The 15,144-nt window shown below is 52.4% G+C and overlaps 7 protein-coding genes across 7 annotated transcripts; 4 read left to right on the top strand and 3 right to left on the bottom strand.

Moving 5' to 3' along the window:
* Positions 1–271: 271 nt before the first annotated feature.
* Positions 272–2,440, bottom strand: N7510_008033 (putative MFS transporter Liz1/Seo1; the record flags this gene model as incomplete). Its single annotated transcript, XM_056979958.1, has 13 exons — positions 272–371; positions 421–651; positions 710–825; positions 874–929; positions 979–1,082; positions 1,138–1,182; positions 1,235–1,359; positions 1,416–1,521; positions 1,576–1,762; positions 1,822–1,900; positions 1,956–2,094; positions 2,152–2,209; positions 2,266–2,440. The coding sequence occupies 13 exons, from the start codon at positions 2,438–2,440 to the stop codon at positions 272–274; spliced, it is 1,521 nt and encodes a 506-aa protein (XP_056833001.1).
* Positions 2,441–3,827: 1,387 nt separating this feature from the next.
* N7510_008032 (TauD/TfdA dioxygenase family protein) lies at positions 3,828–5,112 on the top strand (the record flags this gene model as incomplete). Its single annotated transcript, XM_056979957.1, has 3 exons — positions 3,828–4,271; positions 4,330–4,871; positions 4,920–5,112. The coding sequence occupies 3 exons, from the start codon at positions 3,828–3,830 to the stop codon at positions 5,110–5,112; spliced, it is 1,179 nt and encodes a 392-aa protein (XP_056833000.1).
* Positions 5,113–5,449: 337 nt separating this feature from the next.
* On the top strand, positions 5,450–6,367 carry idi1 (isopentenyl-diphosphate delta-isomerase IDI1; the record flags this gene model as incomplete). Its single annotated transcript, XM_056979956.1, has 2 exons — positions 5,450–5,690; positions 5,793–6,367. 2 exons carry the CDS (start codon positions 5,450–5,452, stop codon positions 6,365–6,367), a joined length of 816 nt encoding a protein of 271 aa, XP_056832999.1.
* A 265-nt stretch (positions 6,368–6,632) lies between these two features.
* N7510_008030 (DUF202 domain-containing protein) lies at positions 6,633–7,326 on the bottom strand (the record flags this gene model as incomplete). Its single annotated transcript, XM_056979955.1, has 2 exons — positions 6,633–7,053; positions 7,232–7,326. The coding sequence occupies 2 exons, from the start codon at positions 7,324–7,326 to the stop codon at positions 6,633–6,635; spliced, it is 516 nt and encodes a 171-aa protein (XP_056832998.1).
* A 408-nt stretch (positions 7,327–7,734) lies between these two features.
* On the top strand, positions 7,735–9,705 carry N7510_008029 (MATE family efflux transporter; the record flags this gene model as incomplete). The annotated part of the gene is made up of 2 exons (XM_056979954.1): positions 7,735–8,844; positions 8,899–9,705. The coding sequence occupies 2 exons, from the start codon at positions 7,735–7,737 to the stop codon at positions 9,703–9,705; spliced, it is 1,917 nt and encodes a 638-aa protein (XP_056832997.1).
* A 577-nt stretch (positions 9,706–10,282) lies between these two features.
* N7510_008028 (uncharacterized protein) lies at positions 10,283–11,239 on the bottom strand (the record flags this gene model as incomplete). The annotated part of the gene is made up of 3 exons (XM_056979953.1): positions 10,283–11,026; positions 11,083–11,177; positions 11,236–11,239. The coding sequence occupies 3 exons, from the start codon at positions 11,237–11,239 to the stop codon at positions 10,283–10,285; spliced, it is 843 nt and encodes a 280-aa protein (XP_056832996.1).
* Positions 11,240–11,559: 320 nt separating this feature from the next.
* Positions 11,560–14,319, top strand: N7510_008027 (ATP-dependent RNA helicase DBP10; the record flags this gene model as incomplete). The annotated part of the gene is made up of 1 exon (XM_056979952.1): positions 11,560–14,319. One exon carries the CDS (start codon positions 11,560–11,562, stop codon positions 14,317–14,319), a length of 2,760 nt encoding a protein of 919 aa, XP_056832995.1.
* Positions 14,320–15,144: the final 825 nt, after the last annotated feature.

Raw genomic sequence — 15,144 nt, 5'->3', positions numbered from 1 at the left:
CAGGAATCGGTGTATCCTGCGAAATATCATTGGATGTCTCAAGTGTAACTAAGCTCAATTATACATCCCGACTAATTAACCACCATATCTAATAAGGAGACAATAACCGGTATATTTCATATTACTGGAGAGTACTTTCATGAAAGGAGTGTCTGTATCATTGGGTGAAGAGCAGCTACTTGCACTTAACTAGAACTTCTTTGGAGCATGTTCATATCCAGTTTCTCTTCTTCGAGAACTGAAAGAGATATCAGACCTGCTTTTGCGCCGCTTAAACCTTTGAAGGTTTTGCATCAACCGGGGTCAGCCCGGGCGAGTCCGTAAAGCCCTCTTCAATCTCGTCTGTCTCTTCTGCCTCGTAAGTTCGTTTCCTATCATGGGTGTTAGAAGGATACAATGAGCATAAAGGACAGAACTCACTCTTTCTCAGCATCCTCCTTATGCTGAAGGGTTCGGATTATCAAGGCAGTTATGATCAAAATGACAGACAGAATGGTCGTGCCGATGAATCCCTTCCGATACTGAGGCGCATCAACTTGGAGCCAAATGATAAGTGGTAGCCAGGCCTGGAAAACGTAGGCCATTTCGTTCATGCTTCCAATCACCAGAGCTCGCTCTTCGTTGTCACCAGCGCAAATCTCGTGAGCCCAACTATGACAAGGAAAATCATTAGAAACTGCATCCTATGCCCATAGCGGAGATCACTTACGCCATGCAGAGACCACTGAGTCCAAATCCACCACCGCAAAGAATGTAGCAAGCCCATTTCCATCCCATTGGAATGTCCCAAACTGCCAGGGAGACGTAGCACATGATATTGATACACTGAACATATGTTAGAACTCATTTTCTGAGATAAACGAATGTACTCACTGCGCCGAAGATGATTGGTGGCCAACGTCTGCCTTTCAGAACAGTATCAGATAGCCCTGAAGGAATATCAGTATCTATGAAGATAAAACAAGGCAGGTTGCTCACAGGCATAAATCAAGGTTGTTACAACTTGGACGGCATAGGTGGTTGTTGGGTATGCGTTGATTTGATCAACCGAGTACTTGGGGTTTGTTGAGTCTTTCAAAAATCTACCAAAAAGGTCAGCATGGCCATAGAGATAAATATCCAAAAGAAATGACTGACTGCTGGAATATAGGCTGACTACCTGCAGCGGCATTGTTGAAGGTTCTGAGAAGAGTTAGCTGACTCATTGGAACCTCACGCAGGTGGCTTAACTCACACATATAGGACAATCAAAAGGTAGATATGCCATGAGGTAAATATTTTCTTGAGTTTTGTTCGGGTAAATGGGCCCCGATTCTGTCTTCCCTCCAGGTGCATACGTTTCTGGGCAAGGGCAACTTCCTAGATTGCATGTTAGCAACAACATTGTTGGGTAGGAAGCAGACGATTATACATACCTCTTTACTGAGGTACCACGGATTCGAGATTTCAGGCACATCAGGCAATACGAAGAATCCGGCCAATGCCACTGGAAGTGAAATAATTCCATTAATCAGAAAAAGCCTATTGAAAAGTCAGAATTTCATTTCCTTCTTTCGAGTAGCAGGTCCCGCTTACCATTGCCAGCCTTTGAACCCTCCTCGTCCTCCGAGTCTAAAAACGGCATCCATAAGGTAACCAGAGAACATGCTTGCAATTCCGCTGCTTGTGTGGAAAATGCACGACCGTTTTGCTAGCTCGTCCTTTCGATACCAGGAACCAATTATGTATTGCATGCCGGGGTAGAAGGTGCTTTCCGCGAGACCTATCATCATATCGAGTCAGTTGCATTGCTTAATGCAAGTCTTGAAGTAGAATGCTAACCGACGAAGAATCTCAACACATAAAATTGGGTAGATGTGTTACACCTCGACATCGAGAAAGTAAGAACGGTCCATAGGAGCTGATAATACGTCAGTAGGGAATGAATCTCACTCTCACTAAGAATGGCACATTACCTCCGCAGCTGGAATCCAGTATCTCGGTCTCACGCGGGTTAAAAGAAGATTGCTGGGAATCTCGCCAATAACGTAGCCGACAGTCCAACATGTCTGCATGTAGTTGAGTTGATTACCGTACATGCCCAGATCTTCCTTCCTGCGAAAATGTTAATATCCAGAAATTGACACGGAACATTGCAGAACATCAACGTACATCCCAGACACAAACGCATTGTTGATGTTAATTTGGTCCAGGTACTTGATGAAGTACCCTGAAAATGGACCTAGTCAGTTTTATCCGACAAAGTGACCCTCCATTGGTACTTACCTAAAGACGCGAAGGTGAGAATGGCTGAATCCAGCTTAAACAGTAACCGACGTTCCTCTGGCGACTTGTCAAATGTATCCCAGATATAGCTGACCCAGCGCCGCTTGACTTTCGTCTGAACGACCGGCTCCGTGGAACCGCCTTGTTCGACGACGACAGTGGTTGGGGGTGACATGGTGATCTATCTCCTCACAAAGCCAAACAAGGTCAGAACTCAATGACAGTTTTGCGACATTATTATAGGCCAAGTAAATAAAGCAAGAACACGTCGCAGATGTTCCCGGAAGGCTGACATTCCGGATGAATGCTTCTTATCTGTACGGGGCATCCGCAGCTCGTGACGTACCCATAACGGCGCAAAGGACTCAAGTTGGACATAGCTTCATCGCGTGCTTCTCTGGTTGGATTTCCTGATGGTCCATCAAAGAGCGGGGATGGATTCAAAGCCAAGTAGCGCGTATCTCGGGATCAACCCATCAAGAGGGGATCAACCAAATTACCGATGGAGATGTTGGCGCAATTCCTGCGTGAATGCTCAACATCACCCATTCAAAATAAATAGCGGACGCCATCGTGGGAATCAGCATGCGGAGATTCGCCGAAACAGCTAGATGCTTTGCCGGGATGTTGCTGTTGTCATACTGCGCTAGGCAAGTATCATCGCCCGTGCTCTGGAGCTCGTCATACAATTCGACGATGGTGTGCCAGCAGCATCAGCCCCCGCGTTGAGATCCTGCCAGATCCCAGAGTACGGCTGGACTTCGGAATAAAGTTTGTGATAGTCTATCATTATGCACGGAATAATTTTGTAAAGACTTAATGTGGATGGCAAATATCAGGGTCGCTATCCTGATCGAGGAGTTAGGGCAAGGAATACACAGCCGACATATAGACAGCTTGATCAGAACCGTACTCAGGTATAAGCTACAGTTTAGGTATCAAAATAGACGACAAAATTCTAGATATAACCATAATATTGAAACCTCGGCGGTCAAACAACCATCGCGACAGCCACCTGCTATGTTTTCTCATCCACTACGGCCCGCCCCAGCGCTGGGTAACACGACCAACTTCGAGATCATCCCGTTCTACCAAATCCCGAAGTCCACATAATCTGCAAAAGGCGTCAGGATGTTTATTTGATTGGAAACCTTGAATTTGCAATCAGCATGATGGCAGGCGTGCTTGGTGATGTCGGAGTTTCCCCGCTGGGGTGATTGCAAGAACTGGGCGTCAACACATGGGTCGGCGCTCAAATAAAGTGAAACAGATTTTCTGAAGTTGGCAACGGGTGAGGGGTTAGAATGGATCAAGTGTCAGTTCGCGACATGGATTTGAAATCCGCGGTGCGCGGCCTTGCAGAAGTCGTAATGGGGGGTGATGATGATGTGCTCAATCCTCAGATATAAACCCAGGGCAAAGGCGATGTGAGCGCAAGTTCAAATCCCGAGCAGATCCCGGCGCAGATCGCGTTCGAATATATTTGAGAATTATTTTGGGCGCCAGTGCTAATGGTAGAACACAGATAGTCGAAACTTGAAAGCCAATATCGCATTATCGCCATGGTTCCCGTTCCCATTGATTCGAGGATCGTTGATGTCGCTGAGCCTCGAAAGGACAGTCTCGCTTTGCCGGCACCGGCACGAGAACGTCTGGAGAAGGCCGGAATTGACCTCAGCCAGGGCTATCCCTATCGGCCGTCACGCCCTCTCTATCGCGACGACGTTTACAAAGTCCGAGATTATGACCGTCCGCATGTGGACCCAGGGACCCGTGCAGACCCTGAGAAGAAGGCGCTGCTATCCGCGGCCACAGAAGTGAACCATCTCACCAGACATATTGGAACTGAGATTGTTGGCTTGCAGCTCAAAGACCTCAGCGACAAGCAGAAGGATGAGCTGGGCTTGCTGATTGCAGAACGAAGCGTGGTCTTCTTCCGAGACCAAGATCTTTCTCCGCAGCAGCAGAAGAAGCTTGGAGAGTGGTACGGAGAGATTGAGGTTCACGTATGATTCGCGCTGACTGTTGTTTCTCCGTTCATCTGTTGACCATTTGACTTTGCAGCCCCAAGTACCTCAGGTCCCCGGAGTACCTGGTGTGACCGTGATCTGGCCAGATCTGGCTGCAACAGAGCGAAGCCCCAACTTCCGTCACCCTGGTGGGAACTCTCACTGGCATACCGATCTCGTTCATGAGCGACAGCCCGCTGGAGTGACACACTTGCATAACGACACTGTGCCCACCATAGGTGGCGATACTCTGTGGGCCAGTGGATATGCCGCATACGAGAAGCTCTCACCTGCGTTCCGTAAATTTATAGATGGCAAGACCGCAATTTACCGATCAGCGCATCCTTATCTGGATCGCAAGAATCCAGAGGCTGGGCCCAAATACATAGAGCGTGAACACTTCATGGTTCGCGTGCATCCGGCGACGGGGTGGAAGGCACTCTGGGTGAATCGGGCCATGACCGATAGAATTGTTGGTCTTGACAAGGCTGAAAGTGATGTGATACTCGGATATCTGTGTGATGTTTATGAAAAGAACCCCGATATCCAGGTTCGGCTCAAGTGGAGACCCCGGACTAGTGCACTATGGGATAACAGGTCAGTACCACCGTGATTAATTATTCGCATGCACTCACGTTGATACAGAATTACCATCCATAACGCGAGCTGGGACTACGAAGGATCGCAGCCGCGGCATGGGACGCGGGTGACTGCATTGGCGGAGAAGCCAATTTTTGACCCGAAGGCGCCCACCCGGCGTGAGAAGCTGGGGCTTTTGGGACCGGATGAAATCCAGGAACTGGAAGCGGCGGGCACCTTGCAACATGCGCAAAGCTAGGTTTCGCATTATTAGCTGTTAGTATAGTTATGCCATCCAATTACTCCGAGCCGAATAGATTCCACATCTGCGAACGTGTTTGTTAGAAAGGGAGTCCTATATGAGTATTGACTGTAACACCCTCGCAGGTTGTACACTGTCGGACAGTCAGTCCCACTGATGCCAAACTATTGGACAGTGGTAATGTTGATCAATCAATGTTTCGGCCTTGAAAGTCAGGAGCGCGCTCCTGGCTCACCGCCCGCCGATCAGCATTGTGTTGGGGAAACTTTCGTTTGTTCGTTCTTCTTCCAACTCAGTTATTCCTATTGCAACCACCCCAGATAGGCCATTCACAATGAGCGCAACAATGACAATGACTGCTCCACCGGAGATTACGGCGGACAACGTGGCTACTCTCTTCCCCGAGGTTGATACCTCCCTGGCTCGGGAAGTTTTCCCCTCCGCCGCGAACCAGACCGCTCGTTCAACAGGAGATCTGGAGGGCTACGATGACGAACAAGTCCGGCTGATGGATGAGGTTTGCATTGTCTTGGACAACAATGACAGACCCATTGGCAGTGCCAGCAAGAAGACTTGTAAGTTTTTTCCCTTTCGCAAAAACCGGGGAAGCGGGGCAGTCGTTCAGGTCTTCGACAAGAAAATCGCCAAGGAAAACAACTGACATTGACTCTCGATAGGCCACCTGATGACCAACATTGACAAAGGTCTCCTGCACCGAGCATTCTCCGTCTTCCTTTTCGACTCGAACAACCGCCTCCTGCTCCAACAGCGCGCCACGGAGAAGATCACGTTCCCCGATATGTGGACCAACACATGCTGCTCTCACCCGCTGGGAATTCCCGGCGAGACGGGCGCCGAGCTGGACGCAGCGGTGGTGGGTGTGAAGCACGCTGCGCAGCGGAAACTGAACCACGAGCTGGGCATCAAGCCGGAGCAAGTGCCGCTGGACAAGTTCGAGTTCTTCACACGGATTCACTACAAGGCGCCGAGCGATGGCAAGTGGGGCGAGCACGAGATCGACTATATCCTCTTCATCCAAGCGGATGTCGATCTGGAGCCGAACCTGAATGAGGTCCGGGATACCACGTATGTGTCGGCGGAGGAGCTGAAGACGATGTTCGAGCAGCCCGGGCTGAAGTTTACGCCGTGGTTCAAGCTCATTTGCAACTCGATGCTGTTCGAGTGGTGGAGCCACCTGGGCACTGCGGCGCTGGACAAGTACAAGGGCGAGAAGGAGATCCGTCGGATGTAACGTGTGACCATCAAGCTGTGCCATCCTCTTTTACCCCTAATTACTGTTATGCGCACATGGACCTTGATACCTCCGCTTTGATTTCATTTGTATAGCCAAGAGATACATAAATGTGACTATTCCTCATCTTCAAATATTTCAACGGTGGTAAGGATATACTGCCGAATAGGTACAGAGAACCCGAAAAAGAAAAGATCCCAATGCAATGCCCTCAAAACGCCGTCGCTGATGGGAAGAGAAACCCGCAAAGAAAAAGCGCCGATGATTACGCCTGAGGATCCGTCGACAGAAACAAGATACAGCTCCCCAAAATGGCCGTCCCAACCACCGTAAAGACCACCTGTGTCTTCCAACCACTCTGCACCAGGGCGGCCTTGCGACTATACTTCATGACGGTGCGCGTATAGTTTGCAAAGCCATTCGCCAAACACGTCAAGCTTAGAAGCCAGAAAACAATCCCGAGCGGCAGGGCCATATGGCGCTCCAGGGGGGTCGGCTCGTTGGTGAAATGGAAAGAAATGATGATGGCGAGCGAGACGACGGCGAGGTACATGGACAGACGGAGCCAGGAGAGGAAGGTGCGCTCATTGGCGCAGTGGTCGCGGGCATCTGAGGATTGGTTCTCGAAGAGGAGGGCGCCCAAGTAGGGGCGGGAGAGGAAGATGTGGGTTTGATCTTCGATGTGCCTGGGGAGGGTGTTAGAGAACATTCCTGGCGGGTGTGGGGGCGGGACGTGTGGTATGAGGGAATGCCATCGTATACACATGGCAGAAAGAGATCGAGATGGAGATCGAGGGCAGCATCAGATAAGGGGAAGTAAGGGACATGGCCCCGGCGATGCAGGTCTGACGCCATGATACTTACTCTTCGACCAGGACGGGTTTGGTGTGGACGGGATCGACCAGGATGTTGTAGGACCGGGGGCCGACTGGCCGCGGCTGGATGACGGGCGCCGACATACTGGAACTATTCCAGCGTAGACAGACCCTGAGACGGGGAACTGGAGCGCAGCACCAGAGACACAGGAAGAGGAGGGCAAAACGTGGAGCAGGGGATCGGCCGTCATGTGACCCCCCGCTTGCGGATGATGTCAGGCTGGAATGCGATCGATCGGCTGATGTCGGCAGTCGCGGCGAGAGATGGAGGAAGCGCAGAAGAATACCTTCGTTACCAGACTGAGTCATGCGGATCAGCCGTCTGGTTGAATGGAGTCCGAGTCACGGGAGACCCGCACTCCACTCTCCCCGTCTTCTTTTTCTTATCTCTCGGCCCGTCCTCTCTCCTTCTCTCACTCGGCTCAGATCCAGAGGACGCTTCTCGGTAGATAATGCGGTTGGTCTAGTAAACATCCGGATCTCTCTCTCACCATGCCGCCTCGCCACATCCGCTCCGCGAGTCCCTTCGGAAGCTCATTCACCTCCAGCTCCCCTCTCGCGGATGCATCCATTGCCCGGGATCTGGCAGAATATGGCGACGAGGACCTCACTGACGGCCCCGAGGGCGTCTTCGAGGCCCGCCCGACCAGCAGCCAGGCGGGGACCAACCCGTATTCCTTGGCGGGCTCATATCGCCGCCCCGGATATTTCACCACAGTCAATCATGGGACAATGGTCCCGGCCTGTGGAGACCATCAGCCACTGAGCCAGAGGGAACGGGAACAGGCCATCGAGGAAGAACGCGACCTGCTGAGCGACAACCATGTCATCCCCGAGACTCATGGCCTGCAGCACAAGATCAGCGGTCTCTTCTCCCGCATCCAGGCCTCTGCCCAACAAGGCCCGTCCAAGACACCCTCGTCGGGCCCCTCCGAGCCAGATTATGAGACAGCCCTGGAAACGGAGACCACGGCCCTGCTCCGACCGGCCACGAGCAACGACCAGTTGAATCTGAACGAGATCGACCGCAAATGGGAAGAGGCCGTCGCGGCAGGAATGATTCACACGACATGGCAACGCGAAGCCCGGGTCATCGGCAAATACTCATTGCCGCTGATGGTCACATTCCTGCTGCAGTATTCCCTGACCGTTGCCAGTATCTTCACCCTGGGTCACATCGGGAAGGAAGAGCTCGGCGCGGTGAGTTTGGCCAGTATGACCGTGAGCATCACGGGCAATGCGGTCTATTCGGGCTTGTCGACGAGCTTGGATACTCTCTGTGCCCAGGCTTATGGCTCTGGCAAGAAGAAGCTGGTCGGCCTGCAGATGCTGCGAATGGTCTATTTCCTGTGGCTGGTCACGATTCCCGTTGCAATTCTCTGGTACTTCTCCGAGCACATTCTTACCAAGATCGTTCCGGAACAAGAGGTCGCGCAGATGGCGGGTCTGTACCTGAAGATTGCCCTTCTGGGAACGCCCGGGTATGCTTGTTTCGAGAGTGGCAAGCGATATCTTCAGGCGCAGGGTGTCTTTTCCGCCTCCCTGTACGTCTTGATCGTTTGTGCTCCGCTAAACGCCTTCATGAACTGGTTTTTTGTTTGGGTAAGTCTGCCGTTCTGCCATCGTGATGGGTCATACTAATTCTCATATCTCCAGAAACTCGGATGGGGTTTCGTTGGAGCTCCAATTGCAGTGGTTATCACAGAGACTCTCCTCCCGCTGTGTCTGTTCGTATACGTATACTTCGCCGTGGGATCAGAGTGCTGGTGCGGGTTTACTCGTCGAGCATTCCAGAACTGGGGGCCGATGATCCGCCTTGCGCTTCCGGGACTGATCATGGTCGAGGCCGAATGTATAGCTTTTGAGGTGTTGACGCTGGCGTCTTCGTATCTCGGAACCACCGAACTGGCAGCCCAGTCTGTCCTTGCGACCATCTCCAGCATCACATGGCAAATCCCTTTCCCGCTCTCGATCGCGGGCAGCACCCGCGTTGCAAATTTGATCGGGGCGACCCTGGTGGATGCCGCAAAGACATCCGCCAAGGTGAGCTTCTGGGGCGCTGTGATCGTCGGCCTCTTCAACATGATTCTCCTCTCCTCGCTTCGATCTTACATCCCGCGTCTATTCAGCTCCGAGCCCGAAGTCGTCGATCTGGTCGCCGAGGTACTTCCTCTTTGTGCTGCATTCCAACTGTTCGATGCCCTGGCAGCAAACTGCAACGGTATTCTCCGCGGCCTCGGCCGCCAGGAGGTGGGCGGGTATATCCAGCTCTTCTGCTACTATGTCATTGCCATGCCGATCAGCATGGGCACGACATTTGGGCTGGGCTGGGGCGTTATGGGTCTGTGGACGGGAGTTGCTCTCGCCCTGGGGCTTGTATCATTGATAGAATTCATCTGGATCGGCCGTGCTAACTGGGACCGGTCAGTCGAAGAAGCTCTCGAGAGGAACGAATTGACTTAGATGGATATATGTATGTATGTATGTATGCATGTGCATGATGTCGGCCTATAGGCATCCGGTCGATGTCCGAAAAGTTTTGCTTCTGTATATGGCTTCGGGTGGCATCTTGTTTTGCATTTCGCATGTATCTATACATCAGCGCGAGTTGAGTGAATACAACATCTTCTGTCACATAGGCTGGAGAACCATGAATAACAGCGAGGAGAGAGAGATCGAGAGATAGATAGACAGAGTCATCGAAGGGAGGGAAGGGGATAAACGGGACAAAAGAACTCCGCCAGCTGGGGTCGATCTGGGGTGGGGGGGGGGGGGGGGGCAAAAAGGTACCTCCCAAGGCTCAGCTAAATCTGCCCCAGGGCGGCAGCACTCTACCGCTAGGACAAATCGCCGTTCTTGTAATAGGAGACTGCCGGCAGTGATACTATATATGAGAGGTGCCTTCCTAAGTAGGAAAGACAGGCGATTCATAACATTTACAGGTCACCGAGGTGTTCCACGCACGACTATTGAAAAGAAAGGCTAAAATCATATCATGATATCATTTCAGCTGTCTGCACATGTATTTTAGTCACGCTGATCAGCTGTTGTAATCGAGAATCGCCCATGTCTGCTCATCGGTCGTCGAGAAGATCACACTGGCACTGATAAGCTCATCTCCCGCCTTCGCCACATCCGTGACGGGCAATCCGAGTCTGGTCGCGATCATTTGCATATGCATGCCCGTGTCTTCCGCAGATTCCGACTTGAGCAAGTTATAGACCTTCCTCGCCACGGGCGACATCGACGCTAGAGCCTGGGCCTGGCCGTAGTCTTCCGCTCCACCCATCGCCGTGTCTGTGCCCGCACCGTTAGCACCACCGGCACCACCGGCACCACCAGGCGGTCCCCGAGTGAAGAAGAGGTGGGTAGCGGTAGCCTCGAGCAGATGACAGTGCAGCTCATTGATATCGGTCAACGGCCGGACGGCATGCGAGCCGACATAGCGCTTGTTATTGAAGTTCTTGATGCTACCAAACACCTTGGCATACCCGTTCAACTCAACCTCGTTCTTAGCCGGCGCCTTGGCCCCGCCGTCCATGTCCATGCCATCGGCCGTCTGCGAGTCGATCCATTGCTTGACCTCGATCTCGCCCGTGCCGTCGTCGATCTTGTATGTCACGTTCGTGCTCTGCGTGCTGATGTTACGCACTTGGCCGGCGAACTGGACGTTGGCCACGTCTGCGTTGTCGATCTGGAACGGCGCTTCCGGGTATGGCTGCTGCGCGTCGAGGATTTGCTTGACTGTTACAGGGCGAATGGTTTTGTTGTCGCGGTCCGTATTCTAGATCTGAAATTAGATATTCATTTTCTCTTCAGTACACGCGAAAGTACGCGTACCTTGCCTCCTGCTGGGCTGGTTGTTTCGCCCGGCATGAATCCGCCGCCGCCGCCGGACTGACCGCCGTACGAGTTGTAATTGTTGTAGCCCCCGTCTGGACAGAAAGATGAGACATTAGCAGGGAAGAGACGGTAGATCAGGTCAGGACATACCCATGGTGTGTGTGTTGTGCGGATCTGTCTCAGAGGGACGAAGCAGAAACCAATTTACTGCTTCGGGAGCGTGTCTGAGCGCGACTTGCTGCCTGAGGCATCAACTTGGTGGGGACTCGGTCCCTCGTTTGTCCGGCCCTACTCACCGCCCGGCAATTTTTTTGATTTTTTGCGCTTCCGTTGACAAGCGGACCATGCTCTGGACTGACTTGAGTGAGATTGTTGCTGTTTGAGTTTTGCTTCTGTCACTGCATTTCATCCATGTGACCAACGTCTTAACTTGACAATCATCTTTTTTGCCTTGCTTTGGCAGCGCATCTCACAATGCCTCGCCGTGCAGCCTCTCCCGCTGCGTCGGAGACCGAATTCGATATCACGAATGCGCTGTTCCAAAATGACAACGACTCCGACAATGAGATCCCGATTCGGCCTCACCAGAGCAAGCCTGTATCTGCCTCTCAGGATCTCGATTTCCTCGGTGCCGACAATGACGACGACGGCGATGCGGCTTTCATCGCGAGTCGACAGGCATCTGCCAACCGTAAAGGATCCAACCTCAAAGGTCGTACGGTGAAGAAAGGTGGCGGTTTCCAAGCTATGGGATTGAGCAGCAATCTGTTGAAGGCCATTACCCGCAAAGGCTTCTCTGTGCCCACTCCCATCCAGCGCAAGACCATCCCCGTGATTATGGACGACAAAGACGTGGTCGGTATGGCGCGGACGGGTTCCGGCAAGACTGCTGCGTTTGTCATTCCCATGATCCAGAAGTTAAAGCGCCACAACACCCAGTTCGGCGCTCGTGCTTTGATTATGTCCCCGTCGCGAGAACTGGCCTTGCAGACTATGAAGGTAATCAAGGAGATGGGACGGGGGACAGATCTCCGGGCTGTTCTTCTCGTCGGTGGAGACAGTCTGGAGGAACAGTTTGGAATGATGACTAGCAACCCTGATATTATCATCGCAACCCCCGGTCGATTCCTGCATCTGAAAGTGGAAATGGATCTGGATCTGTCTAGCATCCGCTATGTCGTCTTCGATGAAGCTGATCGGCTGTTCGAGATGGGCTTCGCTGCACAGTTGACCGAGATTCTCCACGGACTCCCTCACACTCGGCAGACGCTTCTCTTCTCTGCGACCTTGCCTAAGTCGCTGGTGGAATTTGCTCGCGCGGGCCTACAGGAGCCAAGTTTGGTGCGACTCGATGCTGAGAGCAAAATCTCCCCAGATCTTCAGAACGCATTCTTTGCGATCAAGACGTCTGACAAAGAAGGTGCTTTGCTCTATATCTTGCATGAGGTCATTCAAATGCCTACGGGTGCTACAGAGCAATCCCAACGCCGCCAGGAGGAGAGTGAGAAAGGGAAGAGATTCAATAAACGCAAGCGCCCGGAAAAGCAAAAGTCCATTTACAAGGAATCTCCCACCCAGCACTCGACAATTGTGTTCGCCGCGACCAAGCATCATGTCGACTACCTGTACGCTCTGCTTGTTGAGGCAGGATTCGCAACGTCTTATGCCTACGGTTCCTTGGATCAAACGGCTCGCAAGATCCAGGTTGAGAATTTCAGACAAGGCTTGTCCAATATTCTGGTCGTCACAGACGTGGCCGCTAGAGGTATCGACATTCCCGTGCTGGCTAACGTTATCAACTACGATTTCCCGTCGCAGCCAAAGATCTTTGTTCACCGTGTCGGCCGTACGGCTCGAGCTGGCCAGAAGGGATGGAGTTACAGTTTGGTTCGGGACGCAGATGTTCCGTACCTTCTTGATCTTCAGCTGTTCCTTGGCCGACGACTGGTTCTAGGCCGCCAATTTGGGGACCAGGTCAACTTTGCCGAGGACGTGGTCACTGGATGCGTCCCCCGGGATCCGTTGTCCCGGAGCTGTGAATGGGTGACTAAGGTCCTAGATGAAGATGCAGACATTGCTACCCAGAGACAAGTTGCCCAGAAGGGTGAGAAGCTGTACATGCGCACGCGCAATGCGGCTTCATTGGAAAGTGCCAAGCGGGCCAAACAGGTTGTCTCCTCCGAGGACTGGTCCACAATTCATCCGTTATTCAATGATGCAGCGAGCCAGATGGAAGCCGAGCGTGAGAATATGCTTGCCCGGATCGGTGGCTACCGGCCACAGGAGACCATTTTCGAGGCCAATAACCGACGCAATGGTAAAACCGAAGGGGACGCATCCATTGATACAATCAAACGCATCCGCAAGACTGTGGATGCGAAGAAGAAGCGGGCACAGGCGAACGAGCAATCCGAGTCGCTCGAGTCAGGGGAAGCCAATGCGGCTGCGGAAGACGGGTTTGACGAGGAGGACGACGACATTCCACAAGAGGCGGGTGACAACATGTCGATGGCATCTGATTCCGATCTTGAGGTCACTTTTTCCGCGTATTCACAACCAAACAACAAGAAAAACGATGTTTCTGCCACATCGTTCCAAAACCCCGACTACTTCATGGGATATACACCTGCCAACCACAACATGGCTGAAGACCGGGCCTACGGTGTTCACTCGGGCACAAATCAGAACTTTACCCAAGCGTCTCGCAACGTAACCATGGACCTTACTGGAGACGAAGGTGCCAAGGGCTTCGGCGAGGCACGTTCCATTATGCGCTGGGACAAACGGCACAAGAAGTACGTGGCTCGACAGAACGACGAAGACGGGTCAAAGGGCGAGCGGCTAGTCCGCGGTGAGAGCGGTGCCAAGATCGCGGCCAGCTTCCGGAGCGGCCGTTTCCAAGCATGGAAGAAGGGCAAGCGACTTGACCATATCCCTCGTGTCGGTGAAGCTGAGACACCTGGGATGTCGAACGGATTCAAATCCGGCTTTGGTGGTGGACGGCGATTCCGGCATCAAAAGGACCAGGCGCCTAAGCGAGCAGATCCGCTCCGCGACGACTATGAGAAGATGAAGAAGAAAAATGCGGCGGCCAAGGAACGTAACTTCAGCAAACCGGGTGGTGCTGCAGCTGGTGGAAAGAGCGAGATTCACTCGACTGATGATATTCGGAAAGCACGCAAGCTCCAGCAGAGGCGGCGCGAGAAAAATGCCCGGCCGTCGAGAAAGCGATGATCTCAGATTTGATATACTGTGTATAGATGCCGTCTATAATGCATTATTGAAGATACCATTTATTGTATTAACTGTTGCTTTGTGTTGCTCTCTCCCGTTTTTCTACGAAGGAACACTTCCCAATCCAACGTGTTCTTTGTGATATCTCTGACCAGCCTGTTGGGACAGTAGGTCATCCCAGGCCTGTGGCCGTACGAGAGTGCATTGGAAATCCATCCGGCCCTATCCTGACAGCAGCTTCGAGGTAGATGACGAAGAATCTCAACAGAATTACTATCTACAGCGATCGCGACGCTCAGCTCGAGCTCCAGCTCACCTCCACAGACCCAATCACATCACAGCCACTGAGCTCAGGCCTCGGGTTAGGGAAGCGCGCCCGTTGGCGAGCTCAACAGCTAGCGATGCATCATATCATGTGAGTGAGGATCGCAACCGGGCCTCGGGACAATCCCGGCGGCCGCATGGCCACGAGAGAGCGGTAGGTGGTGTAGTGTAACCCTTGACCACGTCGTGGGCCCTGTAGCTATCCAGACGGTAGGCTAGGCTAGGGGCGGATGCCCAGCGAAGTCCACGAGCTGGAATAATCTCCGAGCGTGATGAAAATCAAGCTATTGATTGTGCTAGTGAGGTGTCGGCGATTTTTGGGGCCCGCGTGTCAGCGATCAGCACAGCCTAATTGTCGACTCCTTTCAGGGTTCCGCCGGTCCCGTGACTCTTTTCTTCTCTACCTTGCTCTCTCCTATACCTCCTCCAGGTCCTTGAGGTTCTCAGACATACCCAAAAAAAACAAAAAAAAAAAAAATCTTTTACCTCTGACTTGAATCA

This window comes from Penicillium lagena (genome assembly GCF_028827675.1).
Source record: "Penicillium lagena strain IBT 129212 chromosome Unknown utg000005l_segment0_segment0, whole genome shotgun sequence".
NCBI classification, from domain to species: domain Eukaryota; kingdom Fungi; phylum Ascomycota; class Eurotiomycetes; order Eurotiales; family Aspergillaceae; genus Penicillium; species Penicillium lagena.
This window is presented reverse-complemented; position numbering and strand designations above follow the sequence as displayed.